This window comes from Corvus kubaryi, unplaced genomic scaffold (assembly GCF_017639235.1).
Source record: "Corvus kubaryi isolate FWS band 111438036 unplaced genomic scaffold, C.kubaryi_AGA036_p1.0 37392, whole genome shotgun sequence".
Lineage (NCBI taxonomy): Eukaryota > Metazoa > Chordata > Aves > Passeriformes > Corvidae > Corvus > Corvus kubaryi.
Window position 1 is genome coordinate 7801161 of NW_024581131.1, and position 26493 is coordinate 7827653.

Genomic DNA, 26493 nt, shown 5'->3' on the forward strand with positions numbered 1-26493 from the left:
ACTAGCTACATTTATTTGAATAGTCCAGAAGAGCAAATACTCCCCATTCGAGTCACCATCTGTTCTTAAAACAGAAATGTGTTTTTCCTTAAACACAGATCTGCCTTTTGGTCTCCAACTCAGCCAGTGCAAAGTCCCTGAATGGGTTAATGTCTGGGACATAGCTTGACTATACTGAAGCCATTCATGTTTAAACTAATATCCTAAAATCTCCTTTCCTGCACCTCCAGCCCAAAACCCTTTGACAGCATTTTGTTATATCCCATAATCTCTACTCTCCTGACAATCTGGAATAAATGCAAACCAACTGAAAGCTCATTTATATTCTCCGAAAACCTGTTATTGCAAGCATGTCTTAGCACCCTGGCTTTTCACATGAGACATGTAAAGTTGCAAAGATCTCGAAACATTTCAAGATTGTCCTCTGGGTGTCTCAAATGAAACAGCCCCACTGACTTTCTCCATGCATCGTAGGGAAACAGGCGAGCGAGGGCACAGTCATGACATCCCATTCTCTTTGACTGCATGATCACAGATTTTTTTCAGTGCCTGTACTTTCCCACTGCACATCTGGACTTCTCTATGGGCTTTTTTTTTTTTTTTTTCTCCTGGGACTGTTCTTCCCAGAAACGTGCTTGTTTTCCACTACACCAACCCTAAGGGCCACATGCCCTCCTGCTTTGCTCAAGAGCTTCACAATATTTCCTTCACCATTGTGCTTGGTCCTGACAGATAATCTGTTCTACCGCAGACAGTCCCCCTCCCCCCTTCAACTGTCTCTTCTAATTCTCTTACATTGCAGAGCTTCCTTCTCCCTTCCTCCTCCTCTGGAAAGGAGGGGAGGGAATATTTCAGTAAATGCTGGTATCCTACATGAATGATGGACTGATATATCTATACTATGTATACAGACAGACATGCTTTAAATGGAGTACTTAATGTAGAGTGCTGGCCAGCTTTGCATTTTGTCTATTTTTAATTAACTGATGGACCATGGTTTCAGCTCCTCCGCCTCCTCCTCCTCACTGCTCATTTTGAAAAGCAAATTTTTGTGTTCTAAAATTACATTGAGATATGTGAATGATTTTGGCATCACTTTCATCTACAGCCAGATTAGCAGTAGCAGACAAATCCATACATGATTTGAGGGAACAAGGATTCCTTCCTCACCTCTTTAATGGTACAGTTACTATGTGAAGCACCTCACAGTCTGGACTGTGTCTGTGTGTGCACAAGGCTGGTTTCTGCACCTTTTTTTTGATAGCTCTTTTTTCATAGCATCACAGAATGGTTTCAGTTGGAAGCGATCTTAAAGAACATCCAGTTCTAATCCCCCTGCCATGGACATGGACACCTTCCACTAGACCAGGCTGCTCAGGGCTCCATCCAGCCTGGCCTTGAACACTTCCAGGGATGAGATATCCACAGCTTCTCTGGGAGAACTGATTCAGTGCCTCACCACCCTCACAGTAAAGAATTTCTTCCAGTGTCTAATGTCTCTCTTCTTTGGGCGATCTGGAAATAACCCAAAGGAGCTGAATTCAGGAGACAAGTGTGCTTGCTCAGAAATGGGCACGTATGGTTTCTTGGAAGTCCTGCACCTGATGCCATTTCATGGAACCAGCTCCATGCTTCAGAGTGCAGCTCAGATATTTATATCATGTATGTGTCTGTACATACAAGAGCAATACATGGTACATAAAAGATTCAAAGCTCCGTTGCTGGTAGGGTTTGCCCCAAGCGGCTGGGGGTTGCTGCTGTGCAAACTTTTGCCATAGACAGCAGCACTAGAAACAGCAAAACAATTGTCAAAGAGCTGATTTCTGGTCTTTGATTTAGAATTTACTTCAGCAGCATTCTCTGTTTAAACAATACTGTGGCTAGTGGACTGGCATGTCCAGTAAAGCAGAGACTTACACAATGGAGGGGTTATATGAGAAGAGTTATGTCTGGATTATGGTGGAATGTGTGTTTCCCACAGTCCAGGATAGCAAGACGCTGTTAGCCAATACATTTTTCTATTTTGTTTCCTGCTGGAAAGTGATTATGTACCATAGAATGGTTTGGGTTGGAAGGGGCTTTAAAGCTCACGCAGTTCCAGGCCCCTGCCATGGACAGGGACACCTCCCACAGACCAGGCTGCTCAGAGCCGCGTCCAGCCCGGCGCTGGAAACACGCGCAAAACGGGCCGGCATCAACGGGAGCTTTGCAAAGCCGCTCCTGCTGCTGTGCCACAACCCGCAGGCGGAGACGCCGGAGTTCACGGCGCGGAAAACCCGGGAGGAGAAGGAAAACAGCCTCGCGTGAGCACAGCTTCTCGCTGCTGTGCCCTAGACAGAACTCCAAAGACACCCCACCAATGTTAAGCGGCGGGTAACTCGCACACACCACTCCCGCGCCCCGGGAGCCGCGGTCCCCGTCACTTCCGCGGGCAGCGCCCGCCCTCTGCCCCCGGCGCCTTCCCGGCGCCTTCCCGGGGCCTTTCCGGGGCCTTTCCGGGGCGACCGCCGAGGGGCGGGGCGGGGGCGGGGGCGGGGCCGGTGCGGGCGGGGCCGGGCCGCGGGCGGGCGGGCCAATGGGGCGTGGAGGGGGCGCGGGCGGGGCGGGGCCTGGCCGCGGCATGTGGCGGGGCCGCGGGGCTCTGGCTTTCTTCCCTTCCCTTCGCTGGGCTCTTCCCTGCCTTTCCCTGCCCGCGGGGGCCGCGCCAGCGCCGGCCAAGTGCCTCTCCCGCCCCGGGGCCGCGTCCTCCGCCGGGCTCTGCCACGTCGTGAGTTGCGGGCGGGCGGTGACTCGTCCTGGGCCTGAGGGAGCGCGGGCGGGAGGGACGCGGTGGCCGTGCCGGGGTCTCCGGGGGCGCGGAGCCCGCGCGGGTTCGGCGGACGAGGAGCCGCGGCCCGCGAGGGGAGAGCGGCGGCTCGGCAGCCGTTCCCGTGAACTGCCCCAGAAGTTGAGCACATATGTGGCACGAGTTGCGAATAAATTCTGCAGTAAGTTGCAGCCCTCTCCCCGTAGCAGCGGAGGGAGCGGTGGTTCTGTTCCCCTGCAGTCTGTGAACGCTTGTAGATGGTTTTGGTAGTGGGGAGGCGGGAGCGAGGAGAACTGGGTTTCATTGCGGGGAAGAGGTGATTGACTCAGCAAGTAACTCACAGCCGGAGTGTAACATTTTTAGGCCCTATGGACCACCTCAAAGATCCGGTGTCTATAGGAGTCGCCACCCTTAGGCACGGCATCACCGATATGTAAATATATCGTGTGTCCGAATAAATAATGTTGAGTGTGTGCAATTAAGGTTACGGTTGGCAGTGCGGTCCTGTGGTATCGCACTGAAATCTTTTTCAATTTATCCTACCTTAAGTAAAGGTTTTCAGAAGGTTTAACTGTACCCTGGGCAATGTTAGCAAGGTGTCAGCTGGAGTTCAGGAAATGGCAGGAAGAATAAACACTGTTCTTTGACAGCTCTCAAATATGGCATTCTGTGGGGATATCCTATTGCAGTGAATCTTCTTCTGGTGGATTCAGCAAATCCTTTAACTTTCCCCTCTGTCCCCAAACTTTGTTTTCTAGGATTGGCAAAGAAAACTCCTGTCGCAGGATCGTGTTGAGTAATGTGCCTTGATGTCCTACATGTTTGTTGACTGAATCCCTGCCAGACTTGGTCATGCAACACCGCTGCTGTTTCCTGATAAAGTGAGTTATCTGACTGCTTACTGGAAGGACAATAAATCCTCCCCACCTTAAGATGGATTGCAATGCAGTTTTGATGAACAATTTAAACTTGCTGATAGTGAACATTTGGTGCCCTTTAGTCCTCAGAGGGTTTGTGACTGAACAGTAACTTTGAAAACTATTCTATAGGATGCAGGTTGATGCAGTGTTTCTGTCTCAAAAGTGCATGTATTTTTATATTAATCGAATCTATCTACCATAACCACTATTATGTATGTTAATGCAGTCCATTATGTGGCAATGGATAGTTTAGAAGGAATCCATCCATTTTTATTAGCTTTCATGTCTGTAGTGGATTTGTGTGTGTGCTGTGCATGTCTGCTGCTTGGTTCTGGCTTTTATGTATACATAATTCAGGCATACGCACGTATTGTTTTAGCACTTTTTTGGGAGAAATTCCAGGCTGCATGCCTCTTAACATGTCGGTGAGGACATCTTTATTTTTTGTTTTAATTGCAAATTCCCTGCTGGATTTGTAAACCCACCTGCTAGAAAACAGACTTTGCATCTGTTTATCTGTTTTTGAAATTCTTATTGGCACACCCATACAACCTGAAGCCTCTGCCTTCTAAGGGAACTGTCCTGGCACAGGCTTTTCGAAGGCTATGGGAGTAATTTGCAAGCAAAATGTCAAGCTTTGGTGATGAAAAACTTCAATGCTGAAGACCTGGTGGTGTATTTAAAATGTCTGGATGCATATCCTGGATTACAGGAAATGTACTAGCAGACTTTTCGCTTGTATGTTACTGGCTAAATTTTCAAGGGAAAATGTTGCAGGGACATGAAGGAATGGAGATGTTTGTGCACGGGAAAGCTGGAGGAAAAGGCAATCACTTCATCAGGACTTGCAGGTAGTTCCTTAGCTGCTGTGCCTTGGTAGAACTCCCTTGCAGGGCAATGACAATCCACACCAGCTGGCTATTTGTCCTTTTAGATGTTTCAATTGGGATGGGATGCTTTTCTGAAGGAGGTGTTCTCTACCTATGTACTCAGCTGGTTCAAAGTTCATTTGTGAGGTACATGAGATACCCTTCCCACCCCTGTCCAACACAGTAATTGTTGGATGAAACTCCATGGGTTGTGCTGAAACAGCAGCCAGACAAGACGGTCTTTGTGACTTCTTTTTTCCTCTGGCCCTTAAAAGGACTGGGAGGGCAATATCCCTGCCTTGTGTGCTGTTGCTGGATGCCATCTGACGCTGTGTGCTCTGGCTCAGCAAGGTTGGTTCCCTTCCCAGCTTCCAGCCTGTTCTGCAGGTGTAATCCTTTGTCATACCCCACATATCAGTGATACCCAGCCTGTCTGGGTGTGGAAAGGGCTCCCCGAGGGCTGTTGACTTTGTTGATAGCAAAGCCAAGAAGTCCTGTGAAATAAACTGCCATTGAACTTTTTCTTGCTTGATGGTAGCAAGCATGTGATGTGTTCAGTCCTCCAATCATTTCTGTTTCCCTTCCTGTAGCTTAGACTGGGAGGAGTTGTGAGTTGGCAGCTGGGGTCTAAGGATGCTTCTGGCACTGCAGGGACAGTGACAGTGCTGAAAATAAGTGCGGGGAGGTTGTGCATTTTGGGTTCACAGCTCCTCCAGCTTTTGACTGCTTGCAATCCAAGAGAGTCAACTTGCAGGTAAGGTGCCCAGGGTGCTTATGGTGCAGCAATTAATTTGGGAAAGGACAGCTTATCTCTGCCATGGTATGGAGACCCCCTTCTTGAAGGAATGTCTGCATGGACATTTCTGCATGTTCCTGTGAACAACTTATCCGATGCAAGTAAGTAGCAAGATCTGTAGAAGTGGACTCTAATGCTCAGTGGAACCACATGATTGTCTTGCTGGTGTGTAAAGTAGCACTTGGCTGCTTGCTGTTTTGCTGTCTGGATTGCTCATTGCTGTAGTTCTGTAGGGTTTAGCTGAGGGCTCTGCTTTGCTGTTACTGTGATTTCACTGGAATGAGGTTTCCTCATGGCAGTTTTGAGTGTCCATCACCATAGGTGCCAAAACGTCTGACAGTCTTCCATTTCCTTTGCTGGCTTTATTTCTCTTTGTTGTTCTGGGCATGGCCTCCTCAAGGCTCAGATCTGGTGCTGACAGGTGGGTGTCCTGCTGCACTGGCACCAAGGTGGTGTTGTGCAGTGCCATCAGGATGGGACTGAAACCCTGTCCCCAGTGGCGGCATTGCCGTGGTAGGAAGGCTGGTCTTTAAACATCCTTTGCAGAGTGTGAGGTCTCTGGAATGAGTGTGTGGGTCTGGGTTCTCCATGATGTCCTTTCCTCCTGTTTCACATGATAACTTGTCAACCATTTGGAAAGCACACTGGGTGCTTGTTTGGTTGGTTGTTTTCTTGCAGGACAATGTGCTGTGAAGAAAGGAATAGTGGGCACAGAGCCAGGGATATGGGTGCTTGTTTATTTGCAGCCAGCTGGACTGTCCCCCAGGGTGGCAGGACCCACAGTCTGTTTGTGCATCTTGCACCTGCTTGAGGGACCAGCTGGTCCCCCATCCAAGCAGGAAGTTCAGCCTGTGCTGGCAGTGCGGGTTGCAGGGGTGCGCCTGGATTGTCTCTGTACATCACCACAGCTCCTGGCACCTTTGCTATGGGAGTCTCAGTTGGGCTGTGTCCCCTAAAGGACAATTAAGTTGTGTTCTGCAAATATGGTTGTGGGGTGTACAAGCCCCCATAGCTACCTCTGTTATTCCCTAAGTACACAGAGAGGGAAGGAGAGGTGGTCTGTGTACAAGAGCCTTTTTATTAACTTATTGAAAAATTCAGCAAGTCCCCTTCACTGCTTCTGCTAACAATGACTGCCCAGGAGGGCATTGGGATTGCCTTCCCTGGCTCCACCTGACTCTGACTTGGTGCCAAGCCCAGAGAGCTACTTATGCAATAGTCCAGCAAAACATGTCAGCATGTATTTCTCATGTGTCCCAGTTTCAGATTTATTTAAAAAAAAAGAAAAAAAAAAAAAAGGGGTGAAGCAGAGTGGCTGATAAAATTTGTCTTGAATTTTACATGTATGTTTGTGTTGGATTTATATTTGTTTGGCTTGGGGAGACTTTGCAGCACTTTAACTAAATCTGGTTTTAAATCCACTTAAGTTAAACTCCTACTACAACTAGTGTGTGGAGACCAGGATGAAATCTCATTAATTTTAATAGGATTAAGCATGTTCTTTTGCTGAGTCTTCTTCTCTTTTTTTTTTTTTTGACTTCTCTGTATAAAAAGCAGGATAAACCTTTTCACTCTTCCACCTCTTTGTGAAAATGCTTTGCCAGTCTCACGGAAATGTCTCTCTGGTTGCATACAATAACATTTTACACATTTTTTTCCCTATGCTTTCAGCTGTAGTCCTACTGTATCCGGGCTTTTATTGGCTTTTGCTTTCCCTAAAGGCGCAATAATTCCTGACAGCAAGAAAACAGTTGCAAGTGTTTGCATGGTAAGTTTCTACACTCAAAATCATTGTTTTTGCTTTTGGTCTCTCTGGATAGATTTGCAACTGCTGTAAAATAAGTCAATTAGTAGAGAGAAACTCTGTAGAAGTCAGCAGGAACTGAACATGTGCAGATGGGTGTGGGCAAAATTAATCCCTGTTCATGAACCAGGAAGAAACTGAAGAACAGGAAATAAAGGTAGAAGTGATCTGAATGCAAACTGGTTGAAGGGAAGTATTTGGGGTCTGTCTAAGATTAAGCAAACCATTAACTGGAGAGGAGGCTGCTTCATGCATTTGTGCTACCTCTTTACTACTCCACGTTTCTTGATGTACATCATGCCCTGAATATCAGTATTGATACAGGAATTTGATTTGTATGTGATTTATGTTATGGGAACACTCCTCTTCCCTCTTTCCATCTAAAAAGAGAAATCCCACAGCAGGTATTTCTGGATGTTCCTGAGGTGCTCCTAATGACACACTGACTACGTATATGCTTTCATAGGAGAAGCTGTCTGTCTTGTAGCTGTGTACTGAGCTGGATTTCAAGAGACTTGATTTTCATTTTCAGTTCCAGCTCTGACCAGTTCCTCCTATAGCTATACACAAATGACTCAGTCTTTTCACACCCCTTTTCCCATCCTGTGAGATAAGGGAGGGTTGGTCTACCTTGCCTCTGCTCTGCCCTTTTGAACTGATGCCCTGTTGTGCTGTGGACTAACCCATGCTGCAAAGGTTGGGCTGGTGTTTGTGTCAGCAAAACTCCTCTATACCATCAATCCTTTTGAGGAAACTTTACATCATCAGTGTGTTGTGTTGCTGGCAGTAGCATCTAGATTTAAACTCCTCTAATTAAAAAAGGAGAACATGATGGGAAAAAAAGCTTTCTGGGTTTTTTTTCCATAAGATAAACAGAGATTGGCTTATTAAGGGGGTTAAGGATGGGGAATTCTGACAGGTGAGAGATGCCCAGTGATATCTTGAAATTCTCCATGTGCAAGCCAAGAGCATTTATTCCCATCATAAAAGGGTTAGGCTTGGAAGGTACCTTAAATATCATCTGGTTCCAAACCCCCCTGCCATGGGCAGAGATGATCAGGTTGCTCAGGGCTCCTTCCAACCTGACCTTGAACAATTTCAGGGAAGGGGTATCTACACCTTCTCTGAGCAACCTGTGCCAGTGCCTCACCGCCCTCACAGTGAAGAACTTATTCCTAGCATCTAATCTAAATCTCTCCTTGTCCTGTCACTGTCTTCCCTGTCACTCTCCCTCTTTCTTATATGCTCCCTTTAAGTACTGAAAGACCACAGTGAGGTCTCCCCTGAGTCTTCTCCAGGCTGAACAACCCTGACTGTCTCAGCCTGTTGTCATAGGAGAGGTGCTGGATGCACCTCTCCAGATGGGGTCTCACCAGAGCAGAGAGGCAGAATTCACTCCCTTGACCTGCTGTCCATGCTGCTTTTGATGCAGCCCGGGCTTTCTGGATTGCAGGCATGCATTGCTAAGACATAAATTATATCTTCATCTATGATGATGTTTTTTAAAGTGATTGCCAGCAGTTTATATTTGCATTGTGGAAGAGGCAGGACCCATGTGTTCTGGCTGTAATGGCCATCTCTGAGGTGGCTGGAGTAGGTATGTGCTGTGGCTGAAATGCGTCACTGACAATGTCTGGGGTATACCTGACTCCAATGGGCACATTTTGGGTGGTGAAGCCAGCAAGGGAACGCAATGTCATGAGCCTGGCAGTGGCTACATGACTCAGTTTTATGCAGGTCCTGGGTTCCACAGGTTCTGTTAGATTTATTCTCACCTGTAAAGTTAAATACGGGCTTTGTGTGTTTGAAGAATTACTGCCTCAGACAGATATGCTGATGTGGAAACAGCTGATAGCATTCTTCAGGGACACTTGCTTGAGTTTGAGAAGCATGTGGCCTGGACTGAGCTCTGATGCAAATGCCTTTGTTACCAGCTGACTTGGTAAGTGAAAGCAGGAGTTGTGTTTGTTTGCTATTTAGCAAATACCTTTTGACTGAATCCCATGTATTCATAGATTCCTGTTTGTTGCTTTTCTGTCCATTGCAAAGGGAGCAAGAATTTCTAGAGTTTGAAAATCTTGTAAGGTATAGAAGCTGGATATATGTTGATGCAGTGAAATATATTAGTGAATTAACAGCTGTAGCAGAAGTGGGTTTCCAGTGCTGATGATCCATCCTCTTAAGGAATATCTGAAAGAGCCTAAAAATAAAATATAAACAGAATATTCTGGTGAGTTGGGGGGTTTTGGTTGCCTTTTTTTTTTTTCTGCAGATTTTGGCAATATTAGTAAGCAGTTCTTTCTGGGTGGTATGTTCTGCACTTGGTCTTTGACCCCTCTGAAAGTGGAAACAGATGTAATGCAAACTATTGAGTAGGCAACCTGTCCCCTGGGAGCTGACTGAAAACAAACCCCTCTACTGAATGAGCTCTTAAGTTATTGCATGTCTTGGGACAAATTTGTTTGCAGTAAATCAGTAAGATAACACCTGCAGAGGTCCCTTCTGGAGTTAAAATACTTGCTCCAAAATTATGATACACAGCTGACTCAGGCATTCACATTTAAAGTTGCTTCTGAGCAAGATGCAGTGAATGCCATCCAGTGAACATAGGGCTGTGATGCAGTATTTCATACAGAGGTTCATCTTCATAAAAGATATGGGGAGTAAGAAGAGAATTTGTAATAAAATACATGGACAAATTTATTTCAGTATTTTTCTCTCGTCTCCAGTAATGTTACTGCTGGAGGGAAGTGCTTTAAAAAGCAAAGACTGAAATGGTGGGCATGCAGTTTAAATGGTTAGAGATTGTTTGATTTCGTAGGTGTTAATGTGCATCCACATAGGTAGAGAGTTTTCTGTCTTGGCCTATAGGTGCTAGAGGGTTTGCTAAGCAAGATCCTCTTCAGATGGCTGTCAGGAAAAAAAGGCAAACAAATAAACCCAAAACTAACCCCAAAAACTCAGCACATGATCCTCACTGCAGTACAATTTTTCTGCTCCACTGTCTGCTTGGCCAGATTTACCTCATGATACAATTCCAGGCAACTGAAGTGAAAGTGCCCTTCTCCATCACATCCTGAGAAGATCCTGGTTCTAAACTGCCCAAAATAGAGAGGGAACCTGAAGAGAAGACTTTTGGTCCTCTGACCCATTGCTATCACTTAAACTTAAACTGGAGTTTTCTCTGATCTCTTTTGGAAACTTACAGATTTCTGGATGATTTTAAGAAGCAAACACACTTCTCAGTAGTTGACAGTTGTGATGCCAAACATGTGGTGTGTCACTCTGAGATTCCTGTCATTCTGTGGGGACAACTCTGCTGCTTATGGGGCAGTTCTTGGTTTACTGCCAACTGCAGCTTTTGAGGAAAGCAGCACTGGTGCCGCTTTACCTTGTGTTCTGAGGCAGTTTACTGGTGGGATTTAAGCCCTCTGCTTCGGTACAGTTGAACAGGAGCAAGAGCAGCTGAGAGGGCAGGGTTTAAGGTCCCTACAACCAGCTGATGGGACTCTTCAGCCTTCAGGTTGGATTTGTGAGTCTGGTGTCTAGTTCTGAGGATCCTAAACTTTGTTTAAGGGATGAGGCTGAAGAAGTGTTGTACCTCAGTGCTGGCTGCCTGGGTTCTCACTCTTCTACATTTCTAGCCATTTCTCATTCCAGTCTTGCAGAGTCACTAGCAGCAAACAATTTGAAACAAAAGCTGTTGTTTGATAGGCAGAAGTGCATTTTAATTCAAGTGTGAATTATTTAGTTCTTGGCATGTCTCTTGTTTTGTATCTGATTTCATTCAGTCACAGTCTGTTCCACCTGTTGTTTCCTGACCTGTTGCAGTGTTCTGCTATCTGATGATACTGGACAGGTTTGTACTGGAGTACACTGGAGCTGAAGTCTTCGGAACACTAGTCAAAAGCAAGCAGTAAGAGTTACTGTTTGTGGTGTGGTTTTTCACATGCTTGTCCTTTCCCCTATTTTTGTTGTTTGAGCTTGGACAACCTTTCCCAGGCAGAGACCTGGATAATTAGTGTATGGTGAGCTCCTCTTTGAATGAGGGTGGATTGATCTTGTTAGTAGTTTGGCTTTTCTAGTTCACTGTTCCCCTCATTACAGGATCGGAGCATCTTCGGCATAAAATCAGTAGCCAGAAGTTTCTAATAGGTTCAGTCTTCCTGCTTCTTTTAGGTCACAGCTTCTGGAGGAGTAAGAATAACCTCTTGGTTTTGTTACAAGTTCAGGTGTCACAATTTGTGAGAGAGGTTTCAGCTTTGGAGTTTTTTCTGTGTTTGTTGCTGTACTGCTGAGCAAAAATTAAAGAGTGAGATAAACATGGAGGCATCTGAGACGGCTTCCGAAAAGATCTGTGTTTGTGACCCCATCTGTCCAGTCAAATACAGAACGCTTTTCACATTCGTGTCTTTGGTACAAGTTAAACTGATGTTTGTGGTAGTTGTAATCTCTCTTGGTGAGAGATTACAGGTGCTCTGCTGACTTTCTGTAGATGCCCATGACATTCAGGTGATCCTCTGAAATAGCTTTGGAGTTCTTGTTAGCCACATCAGCAGCAGACAGACAGATAGACAGACCTTCTGTGTCAAGCTCAGAAAGATTCCTAAGAACCTGCTGCTGCCTGTACAGTCCCTCCTCCATGAATGAGGGGCTCTTTGCTACTGGGAGAGCTTTGAGGAGCTCAAACCAAGCTTATTTTACTTTGATTTAATAATCATTTTTTGAGTATCAAGACTCAAAACTGTAATGAGTTCCTCTGAAATGGAAAAGAGGGAACCTAGAACGAGGTAGGAGAGCACAGCTGCTGCCCTGTTGGTGTGTAGGAGATGAGACCCAAGAGCTGGGCTGAAGCACTTCTGCAGATGCTGCCTTGGCAGCCCTGGACATCCATGGGAGTAAGGAGAGGGAAGGATGTTTTTCCTTGAGGTTCTGATAATGGATGGGTTTAAATTCAGGTTGGTGCATGACCTGAAGACTTGCTGGCTGTGAGGAACCTGCCACAGGGAAGACCAGCAAGGATGAGGAGAGCTGCTACTGCATTTGATTCTTTCTTTCTTTGGATAAAAATAGATTTGGCTAAGATTTCCCACCCACCCTGCCCTGTGATTTCCACACCTTTCAAGCTGTCAAAATCACAAAGCAGGGAGGCATGTGCCAACAAGCTTTATTTGGTATTGCTATAAATGTATTCCTGGCTTGGAGACTTTAGGAAGAATCTCTTCTTCGTGCTAACATATATATGGTGGAAACCTCCCCAGTGTCATATTGCATTGAGATAAGCTGGAGTGTCTTTTTGCTGCATCTCACCTGGGAGATCTTCCATATGAAACTACCTTTGTTTTTTAACCTGAGTCATTTGCTTAAATAGAGGAAACCTCTTATAACCTAGGAGCTTTCATGTTGTTTGTGAGGATAAGTGGAGGTGGAGGAACATATCTTTGGAATTTTTTTAAAAATTTGTGTTTATTCTTCCTATTTCAGGATATGCACAAAGATCTTACTTCCTTGAAGAAAGGAGAAATAGCCAAAAATGTTTTCCTCTTTTCCAGTTGTTTTAGGGCTGAGCAGACGTTCCCTTTCAGTCATTGCACTGGGATTGTGTTTTGGCTGTTTCTAGGCTCTCTGAACTTTTTCTGAGTTTCTGAGCTCCCACAGTATTGCCTGATGCTTTTGTAACATAAGGTGCCATTTCTGTGGTGTGTAACCCTGCTGAAAACCACGCACAGGCTTAATTCCTGAGCAAAGTTGCAGAACCTTGTGTTCCTGATAGAGATATGTCCTGTGTTTCCATGGGCCTAAAATCAGTATTTCAGCTACATGAACCTATAGAGGAGCATAATGATTTCTCAGAAATATCTGGAGTGGAAGGTAGCATTTCAGTGAAACTTAACTTGATCTGAATTGCCAGGAATTTGCTGACTGTGGTAAAATTCTTTAGGGCAGGAGGTGGGTGGGTGACCAGACTTGAACACACTGGCACTTGGCTCCAGAAGTAACACTTGGTTATTTGTACCTTCAGGCTGAAGTCGCTGCTTGTTAAGTCTCTGTTAGCTCCACACTTGTCAGTTTTGAATTCAAAAGCACCTCAGGCACAGTTTATTCCTGTGCATGTGGAACGTGCTGGTTCTGGCTTCTAATGGCATCCCTCAGCAAGCATGAAGCACCTGTACTGCAGAGTACCTGCTTCTACAGGCACTTAGAGAAACCAAAATCAGGAGTTGGCCTTTTACCCTTCTTGATGAACTTTGTTTTGTGTTAGTTCAAGGGCTGCAGAGTTCTTGTGGGAGCCCACTGGGATGGTTCCTTTGAGGGTCTTGTTGAAATCTGGTTAATTTGAAACACATGGTGTGAAATGCCCTGCATATGATCTCCAGTTCCCACGAGACAACAACATGTCTGAAAAGTTCTATCTGCTTCGGGTGCAGACCAGACTAGGGAAGGTTGCATCTCAGCCATAGTACACATTTTTACTGCTTAGAGGTATTTTTGTTGACAGATTTATTGTTCAGTCACAGCTTTATGCAGTTAGCCCTTGGCAGCTCGCTTTTCTGTATATTGAAATTAGATTGTTTCAGATATTTCAAAACAAAGCACATTTTCATAAATCAAATAGCTGTATGATCATTTTTCACAGGAAAAATGTTTTGCTGAGTAGTACTTCTCAGCATCAGAACTGCAGCACATGATACTAATATGGGTGAGAAAGGATGATGGATGGGTGGTGCTGGTTTGGGAGTTTTAGGCATTAACATTTGTTTCTTCAGAGGCAAAGTGTGATGGCCATGAAGCCTCAACAGTGACAGTGTGGACTGTTCTCAACTGTATAAGATGTCTGCCTTGTGCCCTGAGAGAGAAACCAAGGAACAGAGAGATGGAGATGGGTAAAGCTGGTAATATTTGAAACAAAACTAACCAAAAAAAAAAAAAAAAAAAAAAAAAAAAAAAAACCCCAAAAAAACCAAACCCACCAATAAACCCCACTGCAGCTAAATGTGCCTGTTGTGGTTTAACCTGAGCTGGCAACTCAGCCCCGCAGAGCTGCTCACTCAGTCCCACCTGGTGGAATGGGAGAGATAAAGTGAAAAAACTTTTGGGTTGAGATAGAGTTTAGCAGGAAAAACAAAAGTCACATGTTTAAGGAGAGCAAACCGAGGAATTCCTTCAGCACTTCTCATGGGCAGGCAGGTGTTCAGCCATTCCCAAGAAAGCAGGGCTGTGTCACATGTAACGGTGACTTGGGCAGACAGAGGCCATCACTCCAAACATCCTGCCCTTCCTTCCTTCTTCCCCCAGCTTTATATGCTGAGCACAATGCCATATGGGAAGGAATATCCCTTGGGGTCAACTGGCCTGGCTTCGTGTGCACCCCCAGCCTCATTGCTGGTGGGGTGGGGTGAGAAGTGGGAATTTTTAAAATCTTTTTTTGTGGCCATGTACTGGCAGAAACATCAGGAAAGGCAGCAGCAGACCAAACCTGTGACCATCCAATACCCTGTTCTGCCTGCTGCAGTGAGGAGTGTGCTGCTAATGTGGAGCAATGTGCCAGCTCTTCTCTGCCATGTGGCCATCTGTGTTACACTCTGAAGAACTGTGTGGCAGGAGAAGGAATATAAGTGATGTACTTCTGGATCTGAGCTGGCAGTATTTTTTCTCTGAATTGCATTTCAGAGCATATGTAACTTGCATCCTACTGTTGCAGCAGATCAGCCTCTAGTGCTCTGCTGCCCTCATGTCAGCCCAAGCTGTTTATCAGATTCAGCTGGTTGGTCAATCCAGCCTGGCTGATGTATCCATGAGATGAGACTCTTGATTTCTAGGCACATTTTCCTTCAAAACTCCTTCTGAAAGTATGGAACTGTGCAGGTTTCACCTCAGTCATTTTACTACAAGGAGCAGTTTCTTAGTGGTGGAAATGGTAGGTGCACAGAGACCCAGTACTGGGGCAACAAATGGACCTTTGATTATTGTATCCTGGTTTTCTGAGGCAGTGGGAATGCTTCATACTGTGTGGACATCTTGGGAATCAAGGAGCTGTGTCCAGACCAGGGACCTAATAATATATTTCCTCCTCTGTAATCTGTAGTGCTTTTCTGCTTTACAATCTGTTCATTCTTCGTTGTTGATAGCATCTCACATGTTGTAGAAGCAGCTTTGCAGCTTGTCAGAACTTTCTTGGGAAGCCAAAGGAATTAATGGCTCTAAAGCTGCTGTTCAGAGAATCATATAACTTCATCTGGTCATACTCAGCTAACATTGGGCCAGCCTCATGTGCCTTGGTGTTGCCCCTTCTGTCTCCAAACTGATCTACATGTGCGTCTTCAGTCTTGGAGAGAAGCTTGGGAAGTAAAATGCATCTGAGAATTGCAGAGCAGATTCCCTGTCTCCTGTATTCTTGCCTCGATTTACAAAATGAGATGTGCTTGTCTTGCCTTAGCAAAATCTGGTTTAATTCTCTTTTTCTAAAGAGAGAAATGTTGCACTTGTTTAGAGAGCTGACAACACATCAAATGTTTATCAGCAAATGCAAGTGGGAAACAGGCCTTATGCCTTCTCAGTTTGATGGGAGAGTAGCATTGTTGTCTGCAAAAGGTATTCCACCCTTGTTTTCCCTGATTTGTTATTATACTGAAGATAAAACATTTCTTTGCAACTCTGACCTTATTTCATACCTAGTCCACGCACACTTGTGAGTATGAATTTTGAGGCAGTGTCTACTGGCTCTTCAATGACAGCTCAAAGGAGCATGTGCTGTCCTAAATTATTTGCTTTGCACTCTTTGTACCTGTGATGTCTTAACACCCACATTTCCTCTTTTTTGGTCTAGTTCTGTATCTTTCTTTTCACCCTGGTGCAGTCACTGCATGCACCTTGCAGCTGCTTAAGCAGGAACAACTGAGGCTGATGTGGCGGGACATAGAGGCAAGGGGTTTATATTCCAAGGGCCTCCCTCTGCTCTTGCAACATCATCCCAATCATTGTTCTTTGAAATAATGAATTTTTTTTATTTGTATAAATTCCTTGGCTTAAGCACTGTGAGATCAGCAAGAAGCAAGGAACTCTTCTGAAACCCAGCAGGCATTGCCCTCTGGATATGTGTGTACATTGCAAAGTCATCAGTCATTCAGTTGTTGACTCAAAGTTATTCTGGTTTGCCAGCATGCTTGTTCCCTGCTGAGTTACAGCCACAGATAACAAAAGCGAACTTTGTATTTTTCAGAGTGTAGTCTTTTCCGAGATTTTATTTGTGGCTGTCTTTTGTGGTTTGATTTGGCTTTGAATTTCCTTGGGGATGCTCTATAGGTGGAGACAGTAGTGCTTGAAGAGTGAATTTTGCCCCAATTTCTCAAGATTACTTCTGATGGGAACAGTAGAATTCATCTCTTCCATTGTGTTGTCCAGACAGGAATCAACATGGATTGGAGAAGAAGGTTTAGTTAGTGCTGTTCTGGGATGTAGGTGAGGGGGGTGGGTGGTCAGAGGGGTCTCTGAGTACAAATGGAGCCGTGTGGGACGGGCTAGAAGTGTGGCAGGAAGTCAGAAATGCAGCTTATTGCTTGTGGTTACAAACGGCAGTTGTTAAGTTGGGAAAAGTGATCTCCAAGTAATTGTAACTCCTGTTCTGGGTAAATGGGATTGGCTAAGGTAGGAGAGGCCAAAAACCACACCTCTGTCTAGAGTTTCTGATATTTGATACAGCATCCCAAGCCCCATCTGTACTGCATTAAGATATGACTGCAACTGGTTATCCTCTCACTGGTCTTGGAAAGGAGCGGTTTGCTTGTCTGATAGACTCGTAGTCTGTGCATTGTGTTTGCCTGCTTCACACACTCACTCTGCAGTCTGCAAAGGGATTTTCATGATTGGCCAAAGAACCTTGAAAAGTGTTTTGAGATTGTAATTTTGTATTGAGTGCCTTAGGGGATGTATGGTCAGTTGGGGCCTGAGGAGACCATGTTTAGTGAGAGGGTAAGGGGGGGACAAATCTCTTGTGCATGAGCTTGGCATGTCGCCCTAAACCAGTGCTGGCCTAATTCAGAAAGGCTGCCAGGCACTTTGGAAGAGGTGAGAGTTATTTTCTGGGGTTTTATTTTCCTCTGCAGTTGTTGCAGTCAAGTGGAACCAGAGTCAGCAGTGATGGGAAGGACTTCTAGTGAGTTGATGTGGTTGGGGATACAAAACATCTCTTTGCAAAGGGGATGCATGTTAATGCAACAGCTTCTAGGTACTGGTGTGATCATTTGACCTTGCAAATTTATGTAGTTGTTGCGCTGGTTGAGGTTAATATTAATATTTTATTTGTCCTAAAACACTGAGATTTTAACTATAATAATAATGAAAGTATTTCTTTTTAGCTATAATGCTGTTATATCCTCAATTTCAAAATGCAATGGAGGATTCTTAGAGAGTGGTTATTGTAATTGCAAAATTGATACTAAAGGTAGGAAAAAAGCTTCTATAATAAATGTTTAGTGTTTGTATTCGTTGCTGTTATTCCTTACTAGTTTATTTAAAACAGTATATGCATACACTATTGCGTGGGTAATTCATTCTCAGGGTCACTTCTTAGGCTGTAAAATAATGCTTCTTATAAACCCTGGACCTTGAAAAGGGACAGCAGACATAAGCTGCACTCTTTAAAATGTGAAATACATTAATGATGGTTTTTTCCCCTTTCCTTTTGTGGGTTAAGTAATGCTTTCTGAATCTCTGCCTCTGACCTGTGAACTTCACAAAAAATGCACTTTGGCACCATGTGGTGGGAGTGCAGGTTGCCAAACAGTGCTCTGAGGTGAGGTACCTGTAGTGTCTTTGAGGGAACCCAATTTGCTTGCTTTAAGTTGAAGGATGTGGGGTTTAAAGGAAGTCCTTGCTGTCTGCTCTAGGAAAGTCTCTTGTGGGCAGAGTATTTAATGTTTTCCCTTGCTTTCCGCCTTGCTCTCAGTCTTACCAACTGCAGCTTTCAGTGCTTTATCTACAGCATATGTGAAGAGTGATGTTAAGAGTGTGATAAAGGCTGAGACAAATTTGTAGAAGTGCCTTGAAATTTGGGACAGTGGGAAAAGCATTGGTAGTTGCCTTGGCTGAACAACACAAATTAATATTGCCAATTCCCTGAGGGGAATGTGGGGCTGCTTTCCTGAGCAGCCAGTGCTGTTGTAGCCTCTTGCAAAGGCTGTGCTGGTACAGCACAGGTCGTCTCCTCTCCTGTCCTGATTCTTTCAAGTTTGCTTGGAAGAAGACAAAGTGATAAGGAAAGAGCAAAGTCAGTCTGTGCTGTGCATGCATAGTGTGAAATGGGAGAGAGGCCCCGGCAGAGCTGGTGCTGGCTGGACACTGGGCGTAGTCACTGGTACATAGGACTAGATGGGGCTGCTGAGCTGGCCTTCCCTGCCAAGACTTCTGTTGTCAGGCCAGATTTAGAAGTATTTCCAGCCGCCAGGTGAGATGACACAGGCTTGAACTTCTGGCTGCACTGAGAAACTTGCTCACACAAAATGAGCGTGATGCTGGGCACGCTTGCTCCAGGGAGAAAGCTGCAGGGGGTGCATGAGCTGAGGTCAGCAGTGCAAGGGCCCTACAGTCATTTCAGGCTTCCTATCTCTCTGGGAGAGCAAAAGATGCTCCATCCATTTTTAACAGGTAAAATAACTCTTTTTACTAGAATAAATAGGTAGGAAGGAGACCCTGAGTTCCTCAGGGAACTTGAAGGTTGACTAGGAAGACTGAATTTGAGGCACTGCATTTTAGTATCAAGTTTTGTTGCCATCTTTGGCTCTTTGACAGTACAGTGTGGACCTTTATATTGTGTGTCCTCTGAGAAGCTTGGGGTAGCTGTTTATATATCACCCTTTTTCAGATAGGATGTTTTTGAAGCTAAAACTCCATTGCCCTGTTTGGGGCTTTAGGATATAGCAGAAGGAAAAATTGGAAACAAAAATTTAATGGTACAAAGCATCAAAATGCTGCAATCTGAGTCAAAGCTAACAAACATTATTTGGGGCTTTCTTGCAGGAGAAACAGCTCTTAGATTCTTAAATTCCACAAGCATGGTTGAAACTGGAGTCAAGAGCTCAGGCTGAGACTTCTTGCATGCATGGCTAAATCAGGGTCTTATGCACATTACTGAGGACTGCTAGATGTTCTTCACTGTGGTATTTATACCATTCACACATGCTGCTCATTCTGTGTTGTGAACTGCCTTTGCAGTTATCACATCCATCTTGGAGATGTCACACAAAGCTGAATCTCAACACTCTTTGATGGCTGTCACATTTCTCTTCATAACTTCAGGATGGTGACTAAGGCTTGCTTCAGTGATGAGGAAGAGGGCTGCCCTTCAAAATTACTTAGGGAAGAGGCTTACAGTAGGTCTGGTTCAGACTGAACTGTTTGGAAGCTCATACAAAGCTCTAAAAGCCTCAGAACCAAGAGGGTAAATCCAGATAGAAGCTACTAATCTGCTCTGATGTCAGTGAGAGCTGTTTCAGTGTCTTCAGTGATGAAAGCTGCTCCATTGGGTCAGAGTCACGTGTGCATTAGTAAGGAAGGAAAGACATTATCTATCATTTTATGTGGGAAAATGAAGGCTTACTGTGCGTATGAATCTTCTTCACTAACAGCTGTGTCTGTGTAATGTCTTGGAAGCCCTGAAATAGTGGTTTTTGCTTGTTTTTAATCAAAGTTTCTTTTAGCTTTTTGTAATGAGCAGGAAAATCAAAGCAGAAATCAACCTTGGTTACTTGGTTTTGACTGACTCGGTGTAAAGGCAGGGCCAGGACTATAGTTCCCCTTATTATCAGTGTGCTCAAACTGGTGAAAACCCTTCTGCTGAGCCTGGGAACAATATTAGGGGTCCCAGAAGGAGTCCAAAGGCATCATATCTGTGCTGCCACGTGCTTCTGGGCTTTGAGATTGACTTTGTACACATGGCTTTTGACTTAAGATGTTCTCCATTGGGACCTGAGGGAAGGAGAGTGAAGTACCTTTTCCAAAGAAAGGGCCTCTCTGGGAAGTTGGGAATGGTCTTTACTCCTCCTGCCTCTGAGCTCTTGCTTGTGATGTGTAATGATGCTTGCCTGCTTTGTACAGTTTTTTTTTCCCCATTCCTGCTCATTGGGATATAAATTGTTCTTTTTCTTTTCTTTTTTTTTTTTTTTTAATAGGTATATTGCAGTGGATCTGAAGTTGATATAAGAGAGAATTTCTTCTGGGAAGAGAAGCTTCCCTGTGAGGCCAACCCTGAAGATGTGGACTGCCATTGTGTTCTTCCTGCTGATTTCCATCTGTATATGTGAACACCAGTTTTCTGTCCTGAAAGGGGGAGGAGTCCATGTAGTGCAAATAAACAGGCTTACAAGTGAAGAGCAATGCAGGCAGGCTTGTCAGAGCCCAGGTGCTTCAGGTGAGGTTCTTGTCCCTTGGATGGAATTCCAGCTACCTTTTCTGTCCCCTGAAGGTCTCTGCTGCTCCTTTGATGACTTTCTTTTTTAATTCCAGTTGTTTACAGGCATTTACAGTTATGGCTTCTCTGTGCAGTGCTGTGGTGCTAAGTAACTTCTGATAGCTTTGGTTAAATTGAATGCAGGACAACTGTTTCCCAGGGCTCTTCTAGCTTACATAAGAGACAGCATGTGCTGTTGGTGTGCACTGATAGCGTGCAAACAGTGTTAGGTCACTTGAATTGAAGAATGATTATTCCCTGCTGCCAGATGTTTGCAAGTGAGCAGTGCTGCTGTAGACAGCTGCATTAGAATGAGTAATCTTTGCTCCCTGGAATGTGTGTGTTTTCTGCCTTAGAAGAAACCACTTTGTCCTGCAACCAAGCACAGGGTTAAATCTGTTGAGATGAAAGCCTCCTCACTACCTCTGAGATGTCTTTATAAAGCATAAAACTTCTAGAAGAGTCTTTGAGTTGTCCTTATGGAGGTTCCAATCCTGTCTAGCCAGATGAGAAAGCTTGTAGCACCTACAAGAAGTTGGTGATGCTGTGGTGAAGATGAGACCTTGACTCAGGTGGATGAGTATCTGACATTCAGATGGTTAGGAACATAATAAAGATGCTGGTTTTAATGGCCAGTGGTTTCAAACCTTTAGTTTAAACATGACATATTTCTTCATAGTGGGGAAAAAAGTACCTTTATAAATTTTTTTATTTAGGAGGTAAAATAAGAGTGAGCCTGTCTTGCAGGCACCAGAGCAGTGAAAACTTCAAGGTGGTAAACTCCAGAAGCTGACATGTTCACACTGACTGTGCTGACACTTAGGGTCTGTAGCATGTCATGCTTGTCTGTCCCACCTGAGAATCTCTAAACACTGTGCACATGTCATCTTAGCCTTCTTGCATCTCAGTAAGGGTAGAAAAGGTGTCATCAGCTGCCTTTTCCACAAGAGAAACATAAAGAATTTAGTTAGTCTGCGATCAGGGCTAGAACATGATTAGGCTGCATGGCTGCCCCTGTTGCTGACTTTAACCACTTTTTTTATGCCCTTCACTTTGTTCTCTCCTGACATGTTTGTACAAAACAAGTCCAGTTGAGTGTTAGCTTTCTTGAGCAAAGGGGGTTGAACCTCTAGAATTAGATGACCCATTCCATCTTCAGAAAACCACGCAAAACTAAACCCAAAAGCATAAACTTTTCCAGGTTTTAAATTCTGTACTAAACCTACTGAAGCAATTTCATCTCTGTTTGTTACTTGATGGCCAGTCTGTTGCACTACGTGATGTTAAGGGAGGTGGAAAAGATAGAAACTCTTGACATAAATATATAGCCATGTGCAGAGAGATCATCTGGGAGGAAGGACCTGAAAAGTCTTTTTTTATTATTAGCTTTAGGTTTTAAGATCAGCTTTACTGATTTCATTCTCCATTCCCATCTTTCCCAACAGTATATCTTTTTGTGCTTTCAGTCATTGCAGACATAAGGCCTGAGGCTTAGATGTCAGAATTGTAACACATATGTAACTGTCAATAAAGAAGCTGTGGTTGTTATTTTTTAAGGTATTATAGTGTGAAATTGCAGGCCAAGGTTGCAGAGGGAGATGTCTTCATAGCTACATTACTTGGAGAAGCAGAAAAATACTATTTCTAGCTGGTAAGGTACTTTTCTGTAGATGTAGTTTGCACCTTTGCTGACACGACATCAGTTACTTAGAGAAGTAATGCAGCTGCCACCGGAAGGGGTCTTTTGAAGTACTCTGGTCCAAACCCAACTTTGATCTGTCTATTCAAGACCTGACAGAGAGAGCATCACCTCTCTGGCCCCCAGTCCAGTGTCTGAGTGCCCTTGTGGTGGAAACTAGTTTTTTCCCTTGATGTTGAGTCGGGATTTCCTGTGAATGATCTGTTTCAGCCCTTCAGACATGTAGTAGTCTCCCTTGGATTCACTCCAGGATTTCAATACCACCCACATATGCAAGGGTCCCCAAAACTTGATACACTGTTTAAAATGTTTCCTCAGCATTGGTTGGAGGAGGTTCATTCCTTCCCCGGAAGCTTGATTTTGTGTATGTGGACACGTCCAGAAAGAAGTGAGTGAGTTCAAAGGGATGCTTGAAGGAGCTTAAAGGAAAGAGAGTTCTTCCTGTGATGACTTTATTTAGCTTGTGTTGGGATTTGACTTACTAAAAGACAATTTCCGTGATGGCTCTCATGGCTAATGGTGTCATTGCTCAATGAATGGCGAGTAAATTTCTGTGCAATTCCTAGCACTGAGATGGGACCTGTCTCCCATGAGTGATGTCTTCTCAGTTTTGGCTTGCTTCTTTTTTTCCTCGTTAAGACACCTAGATGAATTTACATGGGTCCTTACTGTAGTGCACTTTATTTGTCCCTGTTTGAGTGAATTGCTGTTGTCAGGAGATGCTGGTACCAGAAGACAAGCAGGTGGGTAGGCTGCATTGGCTATATTGGTTTCATTGGCTTTCTTTGGTTATTTTCACTAAGGCTGAGTCAGGATTCTTTAAGGCCAGACCTTCTAGATATTGCGTGGTTTGGGTTTCTTTTTGGTTGCGGGGGTTTTTTTTTTTTTCAATTCTATAATTAGAGGCACGAAGCAGCAGGTTTGGTATCCTGTGTGCAGCAATCCATTTTCTCTGCTGTTGTCAGGGAGCCATCACTGTAATTGGTCTGTGCCCTACCAGAATCACTGCCTCCTCCTCCAGTGTCACCAGCTGAGCATGTGCCAGAATGCTGGAGAACAAGACATCAAAGATCTTCTTGCAGGTAAAGCCATGTTTCAGGCTTCTGGGAAATCCAGGATCCTGGCTCTTTTGCTTTAAATGCCTGTGTTTAACCCTTGATAGGCTTTCGGCTGAGGAGGATGGGTTGTGAAATGCCTGCAGGGTGATTCTGTAGGTACAGTTCACTGGAATAACTTTCACTTTGTCCTAGGGACTCTGGCACTTGCATGAGTGCATGATGTCTTTGAATAGCACTTTTGTAACACTTACTGAGTAACAGTTTGTCTCCATGTTGAAGACATCATTCATTCAAACCATTTGCACGCCACACGCTGTCCTAGCAAAAATAAAGGCATAACAGATGTATTCGTTTTTTTTCAGAGAAAGGAAAATGTCCTGGCATTGTTTTTCTCTGAGATTGCCAGGATTTTGTTCCAGAGTCAACAGACTGCTTCTTTAATCAGAGCAGCAATTGCTCATGGTGACTTTCCAGTGCCAGGGTACTCAGTTTTAATAAAGTGACACAATAACAAAATGGAGCCTATTTATAATTGGGAAATCAATCTTCTCAAGTTTGTTTCAGGAGTTCACTGTGCCCAAGTTTAAAAAAAGAATTTGTGCATGGTTCTTTTTGATTGGCAAAGGTTTCTCTGTAATGTAACAACCAGACTTGAGATAAGCAGGTGGGATTTATGTCACTATAGATCTAGCTCACTAGTTGTGAAGGAAATTATCCTGAGGTATGAAGGTGTAAGTAGAAATTTCTGCTCAGCTTTGACAAGTGAAAATTATGAATCTAAGCACAAAGGCTTTGTTGATGATGTGTAACTTTGAAAGCATGAGTCTTCTCAGGAACTGACATTTGTAAGACTGCTCCTGTTGATAATGTGCTTCTGCATTGTAGCTCTCTACTTCATTACTCCCCTTTTGTGAAATTAACTCCCTAGTTGGGCAAATACTAGAGGTCTGTGGCAGAAAAAAACAAACCAAAAAAACCTCAAAGGGATTATGTGCAATAAAGGAAGGGGGTCTTGTGTTTTCATGTTCTTGCTGAATTCAGGACTGATTTATTCCACTTGTACTGTGTGTACTGCAGAATATGTGTTCTGGTTTGCATGTTAGGGGGTTGAAGTTAGATTTGAGCTTGAGAGATTTTTATTCTTAAAAAACTCATTTGTTTTGTCTTTTGGAAGAAATTGTCAGCAGCAAATGGGAAACAGCCCTGTTTCAGCACCAGAGCCATCCACAGAAAACAGAGAGGGTGCTGAATGCACAGATTGACCGACACAGTGTGGAAAACACGTTTTCCTCAACTGCTCAGACTCACAGGATTCTTTTGAGGCATTTGGCTCAGGTTGAGGAGGAAAATGTCCCAACAAGTACCGCAAAACCAACTGCAAGCCATGCTACCACCACTGCCCCTGCCATAACAACAAACATTACAAATGCATCTTTCTCTGTTGCTATGACCACTTATGAAACAACTGCCAGAGCCTCGAACACCTCTGGAGGTTCTGATACCTTTATTAAAGCCAAGTCAGCCTCTACCTCTTCTCCCTTTCATGGTAACATCTCTGCTCCCACTTCCAGCCATGTCACCCAGATGGTGACCACCAGCCAAAATTCAGGACATAATAGCTCTGTCTCAGTATTGTCCCCCACTTCTGGTCCCCTCAGTGTTACTTCTGAAGCAGGTACCCAAGCACAGCAGCCTAGCCCGGGTACCACCAGCACCAGTGCTCCTCACGCTGACAGCCCCACCTCTGCTGGAGCTGACCTGAAGGCACCGACCACAACACTGACCACCCCCATCCCGCAGGATGCAGTAACATCTTCCACTGCTTCCGCGCGTGCCACGACACCCATCCCCATGGAGAGTTCTCACTCTGCAAACCCAGTGCATGCCAGCACATTGCCAGACCTGAAGCCAGAAACAAATACAGCCACAGCATCCTTGAGTGAATCAACTTCTCCTCTGGGCTCTACTAGAAGTGCCGTGGTTTTAACTACAGCCTCTACAGTAGCAACTACGACTGAATATGGGATGAAATCAACATCTGATGTCTTTTCAACAACCATGGCTCCAACAGATGCAGCCAAAACAACAGCTTTGGGCCTCACAGAAACTCAGGACACAGACAATGAGTATCTTCTCATTGCTGCTGAGCCCCTGACTCAGTACTTAGTGGATAAAAGTTCACTTCTTGCAGTGCTTTTAGTTGGTACGTTCTTTTTCATAACTGTTATAGTTCTTTTCCTCATGCAGGCCTATGAAAGCTACAAGAAGAAAGATTACACACAAGTGGATTACCTGATCAATGGAATGTATGTGGACTCAGAGATGTGAAGAGGTGGGGATAAACAGTAGGCAAGAGAGGAAGGGAGATTGAAAGTCTGCCTGACTTGTTTTTCCTTTCTATCTGCCTATGACACAAACTGAAAGTGCTTCCAAATTTACTTCTAGTGCAATTGAGGAGAAATGCCATGTACTGTATTAAGAAAAAAATAATAATTTTTTATTCAACTGTGCAACAGGTTGCTGTAAAACCATAAAAAAAAAGAATCATTTTTAACATTTTCATAATGCACAGTAGCTTTGGCCATTATATTTCATTGCAAAACAAATCTAACAAGGTGTAAGTTGCCATCCTCTGAAAATGGTGTAGCACTTTTCAGCTGTTTACAGTGCAGGCTGTGTTTCATTTGTTTCACATGTGCTCCTCTGAAAACAGAGCAAAGGATGCTGTCACCTTTTGTGAAGTGCTCCCAAATAGCCAGATGAGAAGTGTGGAGTACTGTTGCAACAGGGGAGTTTTAATCCAGTGTGTCATATTTCAGTATGCTTCTTGCTTATGAAGACATCTGTTTACAAGGTATTGTAAACTCTGTTTACTGCTAACCCAAGGTATCTTCACCATGGAGTGGATTACTGTGCCTCTGCACTTAAATGATCTTATTTTTATATTCAGTTAATAAATGGGGCCCTGGAAGGGCAGATCTTCTTGTGTTTCTCATTTCATTCCTGTCCCTGCCAGTTCAGAAGCAAGCAAATGGGCTTTTGGGGCTGAAGTAAATTAGCTCCACTTCAGTATTACAGGTATGGGGGCTTTGAAAAC

General features: G+C 44.3%; 1 protein-coding gene across 4 annotated transcripts; it reads left to right on the top strand.

The window, feature by feature from the left end:
- The first annotated feature begins 2265 nt into the window (after positions 1-2265).
- CUNH11orf24 (chromosome unknown C11orf24 homolog) lies at positions 2266-26379 on the top strand. Of its 4 annotated transcripts, none has more exons than XM_042038569.1 (6): positions 2266-2373; positions 3565-3687; positions 7063-7159; positions 20362-20600; positions 23304-23420; positions 24571-26379. In XM_042038569.1, the coding sequence occupies exons 4-6, from the start codon at positions 20444-20446 to the stop codon at positions 25722-25724; spliced, it is 1428 nt and encodes a 475-aa protein (XP_041894503.1). In that variant the 5' UTR covers positions 2266-2373; positions 3565-3687; positions 7063-7159; positions 20362-20443; the 3' UTR covers positions 25725-26379. The 4 variants fall into 4 exon arrangements, with proteins under 4 accessions (XP_041894503.1, XP_041894502.1, XP_041894501.1 ...); XM_042038568.1 differs by lacking the exon at positions 2266-2373 and adding an exon at positions 2616-2767; XM_042038567.1 differs by lacking the exon at positions 2266-2373 and adding an exon at positions 2801-2987.
- Positions 26380-26493: the final 114 nt, after the last annotated feature.

Bases quoted from the DNA above. Each gene is read 5' to 3' on its own strand.
- CUNH11orf24 (XM_042038569.1), top strand. From the start codon at position 20,444: ATGTGGACTGCCATTGTGTTCTTCCTGCTGATTTCCATCTGTATATGT. The intron at 20,601-23,303 runs GTGAGGTTCTTG...TGCTGTTGTCAG, and splicing joins TCAGAGCCCAGGTGCTTCAG to GGAGCCATCACTGTAATTGG. The intron at 23,421-24,570 runs GTAAAGCCATGT...GTCTTTTGGAAG, and splicing joins CATCAAAGATCTTCTTGCAG to AAATTGTCAGCAGCAAATGG.